Below are 16,183 nucleotides of genomic sequence, written 5' to 3' on the forward strand. Positions count from 1 at the left end.
TTATAATGTTCATCTTTTTATTGAATATTCAGGTAAATATTTCACATTAATACAGGCTACATAAAGTAGAGCCACTATACGACATGAAATTTACTCAACGTTTTTCCTTTTAAGTATGTAAACAATTATACATGTATTTATCACCCTAAAAGGTTGAAATCATGTACTCATCTAGTTCTCTGCTGCATACAAGTAGCATTCAGTAGTGTTTAGCCAAAAGCACTAGGTTCATCCGATTTTGAGTTCAAAATGGCTAAACTAACTGGAGAACAGAATCAGTTGAATAGGTAACTCATTTTGTTCTTACACAATGGGCAAACAAGTTTCTCTTGTTATAGCCCGCAGAAAAATTGCTTAGTTAGGCACATTAAAAAAATTCCCAAGTTCTTCCAAGGTCATATGTTTCTCCAAACAAGGCTTAAAAAAAAGAAAAGGAAAGAAAAAGGTAGGCCCTCCTAAATCAGTTGACGTATTTGAGGTGCATGTTTCCAATGTGAGGTGCCCAGGTGCCAGGCCAAATCTACAGGAGGAGAAACATCACAAAATAGTTAATTTCAGAGTATGGCTCCAACACCACTATACAAAGACCTACAGAATCAAGTGGCGCAAAAAACCAAGTTCTAGCTGACTAAAGCTTGGCCCCAACATCCACATTTAATGATCAGCTATCCCACCAAGACTCCATTTTGAGCAGAATCACATATTTAAGGAAAATGTAACATTAGGATGGAAGAATGAAGACACTCCTTGTACTCTTACAAAAATTCAATTATATTATTTAAGGCAGATGTTTGAAAATTTAAGAGTACAAAAAAGCAATAATTACTGCACCTGCTGAGCATCGGTACATTCTGTTGAATTTTGGACAACCTTTATCATGGGATTCCATGCTGGATCTGGAGTATGAAGTCCATTGAAGAGAGGCCCACCTGGTCCATCAGCTAGCTGAGGATGAGACGGTATAATAGTGCCTCCATACATGGAAATTGGAAGGCCCTAAGGAGAGACATGGCAATTTACAGAAAATGGTAGCAGAGAATCAGGTTTACAGATCAGTAGCAATTTCATTTGTAGTAACTAATGAGTACAATGCAACTGTTATGCAGATATTATCTGTAAGAATTCTACACCACCTCTAAGAGGCTCCCGAGCATAGACTAATCAACTCATGTTCTACATTAGAATAATGTATCTGTGTCAACCCTACATTATTATAGTTTTACATTCATCACATAATATAAAAGCACATTTTAGCACCTATCTGCTTCTTTTAGAAGCTGCTTAACGAGATAAAATTCATTTATTTGATACCAGCATATTGTTGAAAATTTGTGAACATTCTAGCCAACCGAAGCCAGAGCAGTTCCCAAATTTTCCCATCCAAATTAATGTTTATACTGCTTTCCTTACCAATTAAATCCCTCTTCTATCATAATAAATCTGGTCCTGCCCACAAGATATTATGTAAATTGGGACATTAGACCTAACAGACTTTCATGCCTAACAGCACATTTACCTTCTGTACTGTAAGGCAGGGGACACCAACACTGTGCCTGTGGGCTCCAGAATGCCCATCAGTACACACTCAACTAAAGCTCAGAGTAGACATGAGAGCCATTTCTATTGGGTAGACTCCAATTATAGAATGTTCTTCCCAGTGAAGCCTGTCTTGTGTCGTCTTTTCAATTCCATGTTAATATTTTTCTGTTCTACAAGACTTTAAGATCTGCTTTTAAGTCTCTGCGATGTGGTTGATGCTTTAATGTACTAAACATATTTAATGGCTGCTATAGTTATATGCTATATATTGTATCTGATTGTGCTGGTTTTCCATTTGGGTTTTTGTGCTAATTTTGGTATAATTATAACATGGCTGTTAATTATTAAGGTTCTTTTGATCCTCTACAGTTCCTAGACAATTTATAAACAAATAGGGTGGGATTCACCTAACAGCCCCCCCCCCCTGCACAAGGACTTCTGCATAGGAAATGGGGCTCCCCCCCACAACTGGCTTGAGGGGGCCCGGAAAAACCTCATGAACAGTGTTGGGAGGTCTGCTCAATCAGGCAAGCTGGAATGAATGTGCAAACAGAATGATTGGAAGAGCACCACGTTGAATTCCACCCATAAACCAGTAGTTTGGAAAGTCTTCCTCTCCACAGTACATATACAATCCCGGATACTAACTATATTATTGTGTAACAGGCTCTTCTTTCCTATACACATCAAAATGTAAGGCTGTTGTCACTTGGCAGTTCGCATGGCTGCCAATAGCTGGGCACACCAACTCCAGTGTGACAACAGAACAGCAGGTAGGCAGCTGTGCAAGCAAATTGCTCTGTGAAGCACCTCCCTCTCTTTGCTAAACACAGCTGCACCAAGGTTTAACAGAAGGGAGGAAGACACTTCAGAGAAAATTGAAGCATCTCTCCCCACCTTTAAAAGGGGGTGGGACTTGGGGCGAGCTGTAAGGAGACAGGCAAGGGGTGAGTGAGGTGTAAAGGAATGAGGGGATGGCCAGGTGGGGGGGGGAGAAGGGGTTTGGTAGGTAGGCAAGGTTGGCAAGTGGAACAAGCAGAGAAACAATACATATTAATACACAAAACTGCAAGCAATGCAGACTGTTATCCCCAATTAGCACAAATTGCCTATTAGACACCCCAGACAAACAGAAGTGATGCTATTCTGGAAGGACTGGAAGCTGAGAAGCCCCCAATGTTCATAAACAGCTTCCATTGAGAATACAAATTCTAAGAATGTTCTACAGATGTATGATTTAGTTTGATTTGAAGCAACTGTGTGGAGGTCTGTGCATAGTATGACTGTGCGCAAGTGTGAGAGAGAAACTTTTGAAAGCGTACTTTAGAGAAATCTACAAAGCTGTTCGGCATAGGCTGCTGGAAAATATTTGAGGGCGCCACTATTCCAGAGTCATCTCTCTCCATCGGCTGATGTTGGGAAAAGGTGCCAGGGTCCGACAGCTGCTGATGAACTGGATGATTTCCCATGACAGGCTGAGACCAACCTGACATGCCTTCTAGAAAGATAACGAAGCACTTGTTTAGGGATGAGAAAAATCTCTCGTATTAATCAAATTTTATCTCTCATATTACCCAAAAGTTAGAAAAGCTCCTTCTTGCTGCAAGAAGAGCCCACCCAACTCTACACACAGTGCTCTTCAAGGGCAGTGACCTTTCCATGGCAAATCCAAGGACTAGTTCTCAGTCCTCATTCTCCAAGATTAATGACTGTGTCCTTTAACAAAGTTTATCTGCCACCCTCCTGAGATTCCTGTGGCCTGAGGTTTAGGAACATGAGAAACTGCTTTATCATAACAAAATGTTTGCCCATCTAGCCCAAGTATTATCTGTGACTAGCAGTAGATAGTTCTGTGTCATCCTTCTAACTGGGGATTCCAGGGATTCAACCTGGGACTACCTCCATGCAAAACAATTGCTCTGCCATTTAAGGGGAAGTTGTCCCTTTCCCTCCTCACCAACATCCTCTTGTACTTTCAGTCACTTCTCTTAAGTGTCCCGCCAATGTCTCAAGCCAAACATGGTGCTAGCAGGACATATCTGCACAACAGAACTACTTGGTAGTAGCTGAAACTTCACTTACTGATTCACTGCAGCAATACCTACTCCCCAAGATACAAACTACTATTTGAAATTCAAAAGGACCTGCCTCTTCAGAAATAGAAAATGCTGCAGTAAAAAAATCAGGAATTAAAACTCCAGCTGCTATCATAGGGTTCCCTTTTTGCCAGTACCTCCCTTATTTGGGGTCTGATCACTGCACATCAAAGGCACGTATTCCCCCCCTTTCTTCCCATATCCTGGCACCACTCCCGTTTTGGTATCTCCAGGTTCTCATCTAGCCTCTATACGCCCTTTCAATGGTCTTCCGTATCCAATTTACTGAAAATTACTTATCGAAAGATCTTCCTTCCTGTTAACTGCTCTCTTCAATTGCTCTGAATGCCTCTTCTAAACCATTGTGTCTCCTCCATACCAATCACCCCTTTCCAGTTTCCTACACTGACTCCATGGGAAGCATTGCACTGACTTGAAGATTCGCTTTGGAGCTCTCTCTACTCACGTGTCTTCATTCCTTTCACACAAGGCTCACTATCAGCCACTTTTCCCACTCCCCTTTCTCTGAACTTTCTGCCATGCAACAGTTCTGTATCCCTGTATAGACTTATTTTCTTGCAGCTCCACTTCTTTAGCCACCTTCCTGGCTATTCTCAGAAACACTCTTCTATTCAGGGCTACTCCTGGCATTATTAAATTCCTGCATGGAAGATTTCCACTCTTGCATAAAGTAGGAAAAGCACAATGTGCAGGAATACATGTTTAGAGTACTAAAGATGTTTAAATAATTTCTGTCTAAACAATGGACTCTTTAGGATTTATTTAGTTAAAAGCTCAAGAGCTTGATATAATACGGCTGGGAACCCTTATCCTGTATTTGCAAATTACTGTTTTCTTTAACTCTTACAATCATTTCCTTTGAGATACTCACCTGAAACATTGTTAACACCAAATGACCAGATACCACTGTGTCCAACAGGAGCTGCAAAGTTGGTTCCCAAGGGGGTAGGTGTGACAGAACCTCCTTGACGAATCCTAGCAAGTCTTTCTGTTCCAATAGGCGGTGGCACCTTTCGATCTTGTGCTGTGCTCCCTGATTTTGGCTGACCCAGAGAAGAAGGTGCAGAAGCAGCTGAAAGGGGCGAGGATGATCCCGAGGAAACTGATGGAATAGGAGATTCACCTGATGAAAAAACAGTTCTCTTGCTTTATCACACATGAAATGCTGAGTTACCTTAACTGCTGCTCTAGGAAGTTTCCACTAGAGATGAAATTCTCAATGCTTCAGCAAAAGTACACTTCTACTGAAATCAGTAGGATTTAAATACTAAAAACATTTTTTTTGGTATAGTATCAGTATTTTGAAATAGATGAAAACTGTGTTTTGAATTTTAATGCATTTTAAATTAGGTTATAACATGGTGCTTCATGATATAGTTTATTATTAGCTCATGTCTTCAAAACTGTACATCCATCAAGGAGCTGTTTGAGAACATGCTTCAGGGAATGCATTGGCAAAGCAGACCACTTCTTATTGGACAATTCTGACAGGTGGCTGGGATTGCTCACCTGCCAAAGGTGGCCCATGGAGTGCAGGGAGATTAAGATCTGACTTGTCGGCCAAAAGGGTCTCCCTCCCTTCCCCAAATGTCTCTAATCATCAGCCTCAACAAAAAGCTGGGTCACCCTGCCTAAGTTATCTAGGCTCTTTAAACTTTTATACTTCAGAGCTATCTGCCAGGTTTATTGTTCTTTGTCCCTGACTGACACAGGAGCCAATGGCTCTCTAGTTTATTTACTAAGCTTAAAAATAACTATAGGGGATGTTTTCTCCATGACTGATCTATGAAACAGACTGGACTGTGTAGTGGTCTGTTAACAAGCACTCAACTGATTTTCCCATCTCCATACACCAATGTCTAGGATAAATAAGCCACTAAAGAGAGAGATAAGGGGAGAAATAACCCAAAGGCAGCCAGCCAGCAGCTTCCTTGTGGTGTATAATTGCAGCCTCCTCCAAATCACTGCTGAACAAACAAAATTATCAAGAGCTGATCTCATTCAGCAAGCATCCTATATAGACCAACTCTCTAGCTGAATCTATAACATGACTTAAGCATCACGTATTTACATTCAGATATTCTTAATTTGTCTGGGATCAGATAGATAGATAGATGGATAGATAGAGGCAGTTTAAAAGTATTGGGTCTAAACTAAAGCAAATGTGCAACTGCATGCATGTTTCCTTTAAATTGTTTTTAAGACCAGCAGTGGTCATAGGGAGCTGCAAATCTGAGTGGGTAAACAATGAAATGGGAAGGGTATCTTTATCTTCCTTCCAACAGAGAGAAAAGTAATTGTGACAGATTTGTGTGTAGGGAAAGCCAGATGGGAAAAGTCAAGCAACCCTCACTCCATCTATTCTTCTACTCAAACTCTCTGAAAAGGAAGGGGAACCTTCATGTGACTGCATGTTATGTCTAATTTGGCCCCTTTTAAGCAGTTCAGTAATTTCATCTTTTAAAATTGCCTCAATTTCTTTAATTAATGCTGAAAACAAATTTATGTGTTAGAATCATACAGCCAGCAAAAAGGTCAATACCAACAGACTGAAGAGTTGAATTAGACAGACCCCCAAAACTCCTACATGAATTTGTAGCACTTGTCCAAGGGTGTGGTGAAAAATGCTGTCTGTTAAAGCTGGGGGTCCCAACAGGTGCTGGCCCTTGAAGATAAACCCGTGCTCCTTGAATGTTTGCTGAAAAACCAGCCATAGGCGCTGAAGAGGAGTTTGAGGAGCTGCTGGATGGATCTAGAGAAGGTAAGTCTACAATTAATATGATTATGTCTGAGAAAATAACTCCAAAGACCCTACTTGTTACCCAGTTATTCTATGAATTACAGAAACCCTCCCATCATAATCTGATGAGGTTTGTAGGATAAACAGATTCTCATTTATCTTGATTTCTATCATTAAATAGGGCTGGGTTACATTTGGGGTTTTTCTAGCCTGTCCATATAATAATTAATTACATCCTGTGTTTTAAATATTACTTGCTTCTAGCATGAACTGCTTTTCACAATCCTACCTAAAATTAAGGAGAACATTTATAGATGTTCTGAGCATAGTTGAGTTGGCATAAATAGTTAAGCCAAGATAGGGGAAATTATTTGTTATTGCCAAACTGGTCAAATTCCCAGTATATACAGTAATCTCAAAATGGCAGTTACCTATATAGTTTTGCAGTGCAAATATTTTCAGACTGAGTCAAACTAATACCAACCTGGCTTGATGTGAGCATTTCACATTAAACTATTAAACATTAAACTAATGCAGGCATTAAACATTTTTCAAAACTTCAGGGAAGAAAACACAACCAGCGTAGAATTCAATTCAAAACCACATTTTTAGATGATGCAGACCAGGAGTGGTTAACTTGATGTTGTTGGGACTACAGTTCCCATAATCTCTGCCCACTGGCCACATTTGCTGAGATAAATTCAAATACCGTACATCTGGAACAGGTTCCCCATCCCTTCTGTAGACTCAATGAAAAGATTTTGCTCCTCTTTTGCAGCAAAAGCCAATAATGGGATAGTCTGCTGCTCAAGACCATTTTCTCATGGTTGATTAAGCTATTTTGCTTGCGTATTTAGGTTCTAAACTAGTGAGAACGCCTCCCCAGATGGCTGAATATAGGTGCTTTTCCACTTTACCTCTCTCTATGTGGTTTGTTGCATCTACTGCGTGGTGTATTTTAAGAGCTCTTACAGGACCTCACTTCATCCCCAGAATGACTGTGGGATAACTGAGGGTCACTATTCTGGTTTGCTTGTTCTTTAAATGCCACCACATAGTGGATGGTTGAAAGGCTTCTAAATTAACATCCCACAAGTCTCCTTTATGTCCATTAGTACACACATAATTTTCTCACAATGGCATTCACATAAACAGGTCACAAGGATATAGTGCCCATGTGATGCAGAACTTGGTTTAAACTATGAACAGCAGCAAGTTGAGTAAAATCCTTCTTAATCTTATTTTACCAATTATGGTCTCTGTAAAGGTTAGTACTATCAGGACTGAGGCTTAGAAATGCTGCCTGTGCTCAGCAATTGGTTATTACATCAATGTGTCAAAGATAAATATCTGTAAACCGCATCAGCAAAGATTCAGAGTGGGGTTTATTTTAAAACTGAACCCTACTGGAATTCAAGTTTGAGAATGTGAGAAATCTCAGAGCTGACTGAAGATGAAATATCATCTGCTAAGTATAAAGCACAATACAAAACCTTAGTGCAAGCATAACATAATCAAAGAGTGTGGCTTGTATTGACTGCAATTAAAACTGGTCAACACCACCAATCAGCAACAGAGGGAATGGCCATCCTTCCACTTCCTATTTAATTATGCAACTTATTTTTATCTCATTATGGTTCTAAGAAGAGTTCAAAAATAAAAAAAGCAGAGCAAAGCGTTAATAGGTGGAATGCTGAGAAACATTTTCCTAAAATGCAACTTTTGGTTCCATTTTGTTATGGAGTAAAGAAAAAGGCTAACTTATCAATGAATCACATTATCTTGTCTTAGAGGAAGACAGAAACAGGAAAGGGGAGGGACTGGTATGCGGGTATGCGAAGGATTAAACAAAAAGTCCCCATCATCTATATGGGCCAGAATTTTTCTTTAGGATGTTCTGTTTCCCCCCTCATTTCACAGGAGTTACCTGAACCAATATTGTGTGCCAACGTTCATTCTACAGAGTCACACCAATTCCCCCATCTCTTGGTTATATTAAGTCACATTATGAAGAAAATATCAACTGGGTAAAAATAATCAAAGACCCAACACAATTCTTGTTTTCAGTATTCCTCTGGTTCAGGATCACAGAAACAATTTTAAAGTTTGGGGAAGTTTTTCAATTGCTATCAAGAGGCCATGAAGAATGATCTCCCTTTCCATGCAGAACATTGCAACTCACCTACAGGACTAGTTGAAACTCTCTGGGAAGGAGGCCGGAACCCTGGAGCCTTGGAGTTATCAGGATGCACATTTTCCATGTGCCCCATCACAGAGTTACCCAAAAATGTAGACTGGACAGTGTAAGGTTGGTCTGCTGCTCCTCGTGTGGACAGTGGGCAGTCTCCCCACCCCTGGTTAGCTGGCACCTGGTTGCTATCAAAAAGACTGCTAAAGTGATTGAAGAGTGTTGCTGGGCCAAATGTAGGAGGCAAGGATTTGTTTGCTGGGTTAATATGCATCTGAGAACCGTTCATAACGTTCATGGGCGATGACAGCTGAACTGTGGGTGGTGGCCCTTGCGAAGGTGTCAAAGGTACTGCATTTGTAACGAAAATGGACTGAGGTTCCTGATGTATGTTTGCATTTGGTACCATTGAATAAAATGAATTTCTAGGCTGCATTCTGTGAGAGACACGGGGTGCTGGTACAGCTAACTGAGGTAAGGTACCATTGTCCTGATTATCCGTAGCAACCGATCTAGGTGACGCTAAGCTTAATGGAGTAGGTTCTGAACTGGAAGAGAAAGGCATAGATATGGGAGGACTTAAGTCAGACATATTGGTCGGCAGTGTTTCATCTTGCGCATTGTTTGGAGGTGCAGGACTGCTAGATGTGCACGTTTCTATGACTCCTGAAGTGCTGCCAGATGAGATATTGCTGCTAGCAGCAACCGATGATGGCACACATGCGTTTCCAACAGATTGTTCTGGTGTTGATGCCTTTTCTTTGGGTACTGGGGCAGAAGAAACAGCATCTGTTTTAAGTGCAGACTGCTGTGCCTGTGGAACACTAGCGGGTAGAAATGTAGTGGGAACATGCCCCGTGTTTTCAGGTGCAGGAGAAGCTGAAGGCAGTGTGCTACATGTAGTTGTCACAGTTGAGATCGCTGTCGTCATGGTACTTGTTTTAGGAACGCAAGCGAACAACTGTTTCCTGACCGATGATGGAGTCCGGTTACTTGTAACACAGAGTGGCTGGGAGGATGCAACTACTGAAGAGACAGTACCAGGACAAGTGGGAGCTAAACCCGTGGATTCAGGCTGCAAAATATTGCCGTTCTGGTTAACTACGCGACTTGAACTGTTATGCTTTGGAGAGCTATTTGTGCTGCCTGGGTTAACTGGCCTCACTGGGAATGGTCCCCAGGTGTTTGGAGAGGTTGAAAATGTTCCTCCAAATTGGGCCATCGGTAAGCGAGGGTGACGAATTTGTTGCATAGTTTGGGCAGCCAATATGGCAAAGTGAGGGTGGGAGTAAGCTAAGGGAAGAGAGACTGGAAAAGAAGAGCGCACGTTTGCAGGGACATTCTTGCTTAATTTGTTAGCAGACTGGAAGGTAGACAGCGTTGATGACTGAGAGGTGACAAGAGATGGAGCTCCAAGGGGAAATGAGTTTTTGTTTGATGCTGAAGCAGTACTGACGCCAGATGAAAAATTTGTATGGACTGACTTGGTGCTGGAAGCAGGTGTTCTTATATGAGTTTTAGGAATTAAATCTTCCAGTTCCTTGGCAGGATCTTGAATAAGGGCATTAATAAGTTGTACTGCATATCTTGTTGATTCTGTTCCACCCCTGAAATAGAGAAGGCAGGATCCTCTTTAGAACACAAGCCTCAGTTCAGTACAACTTAAATCCATTTGAAAAACATGAGCTTTAAACATTAGATTTTAGGCACTCTACCTTATTGTGATCATTCTCTCTCCATTTTTATCTTTTTGTTTGTCCACATCAATATGAGCACCAGTGACATCCTGGATTGCTGTGATGTTGCACCCACCTCTTCCCATTATTCGAGAAACAACGGATGCTGGGACAGAGAGCTTTTTTGACCTAAATGACAAAAATTATAAATGTTTTGAGGGCTTCCTGCTTTTAAGTTTAAGAGATTTAGGTAGTATTATATACTTGGCCTGAAAAGCGAGATGAGAGCTGCACCCCATAGTCGCCTCTGACTGGACTTAACTGTTCAGGAGTCCTTTACCTTTAACCAAATATTATAGTATGCCATTTTGATAACTAGACAGGCATCTCAGGATAGTTAAGTGATATTCTTGCGGATATTCTGGGCTTGTTAGATGTGTGTTCTGGGCATGTGATTTTTTGTTTAACTTAGGCTAATAGCTCTTAAGATAATGCTACTGTAATTCACACATTAACTGACAAACTTTTAAAAAGCCCCCCTTGAGAATATGTGTACTACTGACAAACTGAATGGTCACTATGCCTTTTAACTGCTATGCATGCTTTAGAACTGGAGATATACCACATATTTTACCCTACAGCTCTGAAAACACTAATGAAGAAGCTCCATGTGTGGTGAAAGGCATGGAAAGGTTTTCGTTGTTTTTTAAAAATCCCTGTTATTATATATCTTGTACTTGTTGACTCACTATCTTTTCCTTTAGTTATTTTAAAAAATGACATTCCCTCCAACAATTCCAGCAGCCATAGAAGTTTAAAAGCCCTTTCCCCAACACTTCCTCACATGGATTCTATTTTCTTCCTCTCTTCAGCTCAGTTCCGAAAGTGATACATAAACCCCTGTAATCCATACTCCCTGAAGTTCTAAACCCTCACTGATTCCACCCACAGCCTCATCTACAGCCTATTCATAAATCCTCTTCAATTCCAATGCAGAACTTTTGAATGCCACCAAAGTACCTTTTTGCTCCTGAAAGACAGCGTCCACCTCTCTGCAGCTGAAACTGTTCAATTGGCGTTGACTGCAGAGTGTTGCTAGGGGAAGGGTCCTTTAAAACTCTGCCTACTTGCCTGTCAAGGATAGAAAATACAATTTTCATTAGTTTTCTAGGCAAGAGATGAAAAGAGTTCCGAGTCATACATTTTCAAGCTCAGGTCCAGACAAGAAAACGTTCTCTCATTCTCCCTGTTTTATTTGTTACATATATATTATCGATCTCTGTGGAAACCCAAGGGACCTCCAAGCCAGATATTAGCAGGTCCCAGATCTACTCAGCTCTACACATATGGAACTATCGTAGGCACTTCCAAAACATGTTCTAATTATACCCTAATTAGTCAAGACTAAAAATCTTAAGAAACTGGTGTGATAGGCATATGAAACCTGAAATTGTGCATAATTTAGATGGCAGCCCATTTAAGGCCTATTGAAATCGCTTGAGCAGTTAATGGCTTATTGTCCTCCCCATTTCAACAGGATTGAGTACTTCATTAGAATCACTGTGCTCCAGACAGGGCAGAATCTATAGCTCTGTTAGGATAGCAAAATATCTCTTTTTAAAATAGTTTCTTGACAGAGAGGGAAGGCTTTGGAAGCATACATATTTCTACAAGATTCACTATTGTTAATATGTTTACAAATGCATCAGCAGCCAAGAAAAAAGTTACATCAGAACTGTTACATATGGAAAAGTATATGGCTTCATATTAACGGCTCAGATTTAAAATGTCAAAGTTTCCTGTACTGAAAAGCAGTTCACACGGCTTCTAAAAGCTCTGTATTGTTTGCCTCTATTAAGTGTACTTTTTATATTGTAAATAGGCCTGTGCTCCTCGGATGAAGGGTAGTACAGAAATTTAATTAAAATAATAATTTATTTATTAAATCTATATACTGCCCTTCATCTCAAGGCAGTTCACAAGATAAAAATACAAGATAGAAGAACAAAGTAAGTAGTTAAAACAAAAAACCCTCCTCTCACAAACACATTTAAAAAACTAGAATCATAGCTATCAACTTTTCCCTTTTCTTGCGAGGAACCCTATTCGGAATAAAGGAATTTCCCTTTTTTTAAAAAGGGAAACGTTGACAGCTATGTGTAGAATATCAATCAGCCAAAGGCCTGGTTGAAGAGGAATGTTTTTGCCTGGTGCCTAAAGATATATAATGAAGGCGCCAGATGGACCTCTCTGGGGAGAGACTTCTACAAATGGGGAGCCACTGCGGAAAAGCCCACTCTTGTGTTGCCACCCTCTAGACTTCTCATGGAGGAGGCACACAAAGAAGGGCTCAGATGACGATTGCAGGCTCTGGGTTGGTTTATATGAGGTGAGTTGGTCCTTGAGGTATTGCAGTCCTGAGCTGCTTAAGGCTTTATAGGTCAAAACCAGCACTCTGCATTGGGTCTGGAAGCTGATTGGCAGCCAGTGTAGTCCGGCCAGGATCAGTATATGCTCAAACTGTCTTGCACCTGTAAGCAACCTGGCTGCCAAATTCTGCACCAGCTGAAGTTTCTGAACTGTCTTTAGAGGCAGCCCTACGTATAACACATTTTAGTATTCCAACCTAGAGGTTTCCAGAGCACAGACAACAGAAGTTAGGCTATCCCTGTCCAGACAGGGGCACAGCTGGGCCACCAGCCGAAGCGGATGGAAGGCAATCAGCACCACTGAGGCCACCTGAGGCTCTAGCGACAGCAAAGGATCCAGGAGTACCCCAAGCTGCTCACCTGCTCCTTCAGAGGCAGCATAACCCCATCAAGAGCAGGCAACCTCCCATCCATCCAGACCAGTGCCTTAGTCTTATCTGGACTTAGCTTCAGCTTGTTGGCTCTCATCCGGTCCATTACTGAGGCAAGAAAACGGTCCAGCACACCCACTGCCTCACCTGCAGATGTTAAGGTGATGTAGAGCTGTGTCATCAGCATATTGCTGACAACGTACTCCAAAATTCCAAATGACCCCACTCAGCGGTTTCATGTAAACAGCAGAAGGGATAAAATCGAGCCCTGAGGAACTCCACATTGATGGTTCCATGAGGCTGCAGAGCACTCCCCAAGCATCACCCTCTGAGAACCACCATCCAAGTAGGACTGGAACCACTGCAAAGTGGTGCCATCTACCCTCAACGCAGACAACTGCTCCAGAAGTCGATGGTATTGAAAGTTGCTAAGAGGTTAAGAAGAATAAACAAGGACATATTTCTCCTGTCTCTCTCCCAGCAAAGGTCAACATACAGAGTGACCAGAACAGTTTCTGTGCCAAAACCAGGCAAAAACCCAAAAAAACCCAATTGAAATGGATCTAGGAATTCAGTTTCCACCAAGAGCGCCTGAATCTGGTGCATGAATATCCACTCTAGAACCTTGCCCAAGAACGGGAGTAGTTTTACCACTGTCTCCTTCAAGCAGGCAGGGACCAACCCCTCTCGTAAGAAGGCATGAATCACCTGCCTGACCCAGCCAGCTGTCTCCTCACTGCTAGTTTTTTATCAGCCACGAGGCTCCAGAGCAGCATAAGTGGTCGCCCTGACTAATCCAAGCACCTTGTCTGCATCCTCGAGCCTTACAAACTTAACAACAACAACAGGGCTCTTACAAGAGAATTGACAGTCTGCTTCCCAGACACCCAGCATCTCAGCTTTACATAATGGGGTGCATACACAAACCTCAGGCTCAACTCCCCGCCTCCACGTGCAGAACCTTCACTGTGAACTAGGATCCATGAGTAGGCGCTGCTTATGTGATGCTATTTAACACTTAAGTTTGTGTGATAGGAGAGAGCATGTGACCCTAATGTTTGCTCCTCAACTCCACAGCATTTAAGACTTATAATGTATGTTAAAGTTAGCAAATGCCAAGTGCTTTTTAAAAAAATCTGACACATGTATCCACTACCATTTGTATACTGTCACCCCCAATTCAAAACTGACCAAATTACCAATCATGCTTAAACTGGTCAGATGCCATTCATGAAACTGCATGAAAACAACTTACCTTCTCACTACTTCTTTCCAGCCTTCTTCTCTTTTTTGCCCTCTTTTTGGACTAGTCAGATTCAACTTTATGTTCGGAGACGTCAGAGGCAGGGACACAGATTTATAACTTGTTGTTAAGGAGTTTGGATTAGCTTCACCTTCAAGTCTAAAAACAAAGATAAGTTTGATTATAGATTGCCTGCCACCAAACGATTTAAACCTCAATTCCAATTACTGAATTCCATGTAAGTCAATGATACAAATTGTTATCAATAAGGCCCTCCAAGTAGTCAGGCAGCATAATCCTATTTCCAGATGAGTTCAGGTGAGCACAGAATATGGAACATTTGTCCTTATACAGGAAGCTCTATCAACAGATCAGCGCTAATGACTATGTAGGGGGGCACTTATTTTGATAAAAGATTAATAACTTTTGATAACACTTAATGGCAGCGTAAATTGTTAGTGGCAACAGCTGCATTAATTATGTACAAAGGGGATGGGGGACTGTTGAACAGCCTGCTTACCTGAAGCTGGTGTTCTTATGAGTGGTAATTATGCAGATACGCTTAAAGGTTCTGAACCTGTGCACAGCATTGTTCAGAACTTTTTGAATTTAAAACTAACTTTTGGCACGAATGATCTGCCCAAGTGTAGTGTAAATGTACCACAACTTCCTGCTTGGCACTTAAGTATCATAGTTATACAGCTACCTACAACAAGGAAGACCAACTGTGTGGATGCACAGATACTATGTGGGAAACATCAATTTCAGATAAGCAACCTCAGCTTTGTGTTTTTTTTTGTGGGGGCACAAACATAGGAGATTGGTAAGCTAGTTATTGAGATACTGGATGCAGGTATCTTCATATGAACAAGGATAAGGATAGCCCACATCTGAAGTGTCCACTCAGCTTAAGTTGACAACTGGGGCCAGGTAGAACAATACATATGGAGCACCATGTAAAGGCTGTGACTAGAATGTACTCAAAAACCACCTGGTACTTGGTATTGGGCCAGTTCATGTTACATGGTATGTGAAGAGACCCAATTAGAAAATTCTGAAGATGTCACTTGGATGAAAGACAAAGAAGAAATTCTCCCTAATGATAAAATGGTGGCTGAAAAGAGAACTGAACAGAAAAATGTAGAATTCACCCCATAGGCCATAAGCACTATAGTCAAAGAGCAGATCTTTTACACCAGAAGTATCTAGGTTTAGTTCTAGAAGGTTTGAATGATGCAGAGGAAGAACCTGTGTGTGCCTGGGCAGACCAAAACTGGTATATATTGCAACTATAACTGAAATCCATCTGGCTGTGACCATGAAAAGGACCTTCTCCATAGCTGTACCAAGGCCCTGGTGCTCACCTCTGAGACAAGTTTGTCATGCTCCTACCACTAAAAACGATAGTGAATGCCAAAGATTTTTTTTAAAAAAGACTTGACTTTGGACTATAACATCTGGTTTTAGTAGCTGGCTGATTTTGAGCTACTTAGATATGTCAGTTGTAATTGTTTCATCTTCTGTTGTTGCTTTTAAAGATTTGTTTTATCTTTTTATGCTATATAACAACAACAACAACAACAACAACAATTTATACCCCGCCTATCTGGCTGGGTTTCCCCAGCCACTCTGCTTAGATCTTGTAAAAACTTGATGTTTTGTTATTTTAATAGTGATGTTCTTAGGTACCTTGTACTATTTATAAGAAATGTGAGGTACGAATCTTTTAAATAATACAGAACTACCGTATTTTTCGCCCTATAGGGCGCACTTTTCCCCCTCCAAAAATGAAGGGGAAATCTGTGTGCATCCTATGGGGCAAATGCAGGCTTTCGCCGAAGCACCGACCCCTCTCGCTCTCCAGGCTTCAGGAAGCTATC

At 41.2% G+C, this 16,183-nt stretch overlaps 1 protein-coding gene across 10 annotated transcripts in view; it reads right to left on the reverse strand.

Moving 5' to 3' along the window:
- ANKHD1 (ankyrin repeat and KH domain containing 1) overlaps positions 1 to 16,183 on the reverse strand; it is an 88,756-nt gene continuing 72,573 nt past the window's right edge. For 3 of the 10 annotated variants that reach the window (XM_053397462.1, XM_053397458.1, XM_053397468.1), the window contains 9 exons: positions 14,316 to 14,462; positions 11,281 to 11,391; positions 10,300 to 10,449; positions 8,579 to 10,191; positions 6,199 to 6,408; positions 4,528 to 4,779; positions 2,862 to 3,037; positions 832 to 996; positions 1 to 520 (listed from right to left, as the gene is read on the reverse strand). In XM_053397462.1, coding sequence (XP_053253437.1) covers positions 461 to 520; positions 832 to 996; positions 2,862 to 3,037; positions 4,528 to 4,779; positions 6,199 to 6,408; positions 8,579 to 10,191; positions 10,300 to 10,449; positions 11,281 to 11,391; positions 14,316 to 14,462 — 2,884 coding nt within the window. In that variant the 3' untranslated portion in view covers positions 1 to 460. The remainder of the gene's footprint in view (positions 521 to 831; positions 997 to 2,861; positions 3,038 to 4,527; positions 4,780 to 6,198; positions 6,409 to 8,578; positions 10,192 to 10,299; positions 10,450 to 11,280; positions 11,392 to 14,315; positions 14,463 to 16,183) is intronic. The other 7 variants (XM_053397465.1, XM_053397461.1, XM_053397460.1 and 4 more) reach the window with 7 other exon arrangements.

Source organism: Podarcis raffonei, chromosome 7, assembly GCF_027172205.1.
Source record: "Podarcis raffonei isolate rPodRaf1 chromosome 7, rPodRaf1.pri, whole genome shotgun sequence".
In the NCBI taxonomy this organism is placed as follows: domain Eukaryota; kingdom Metazoa; phylum Chordata; class Lepidosauria; order Squamata; family Lacertidae; genus Podarcis; species Podarcis raffonei.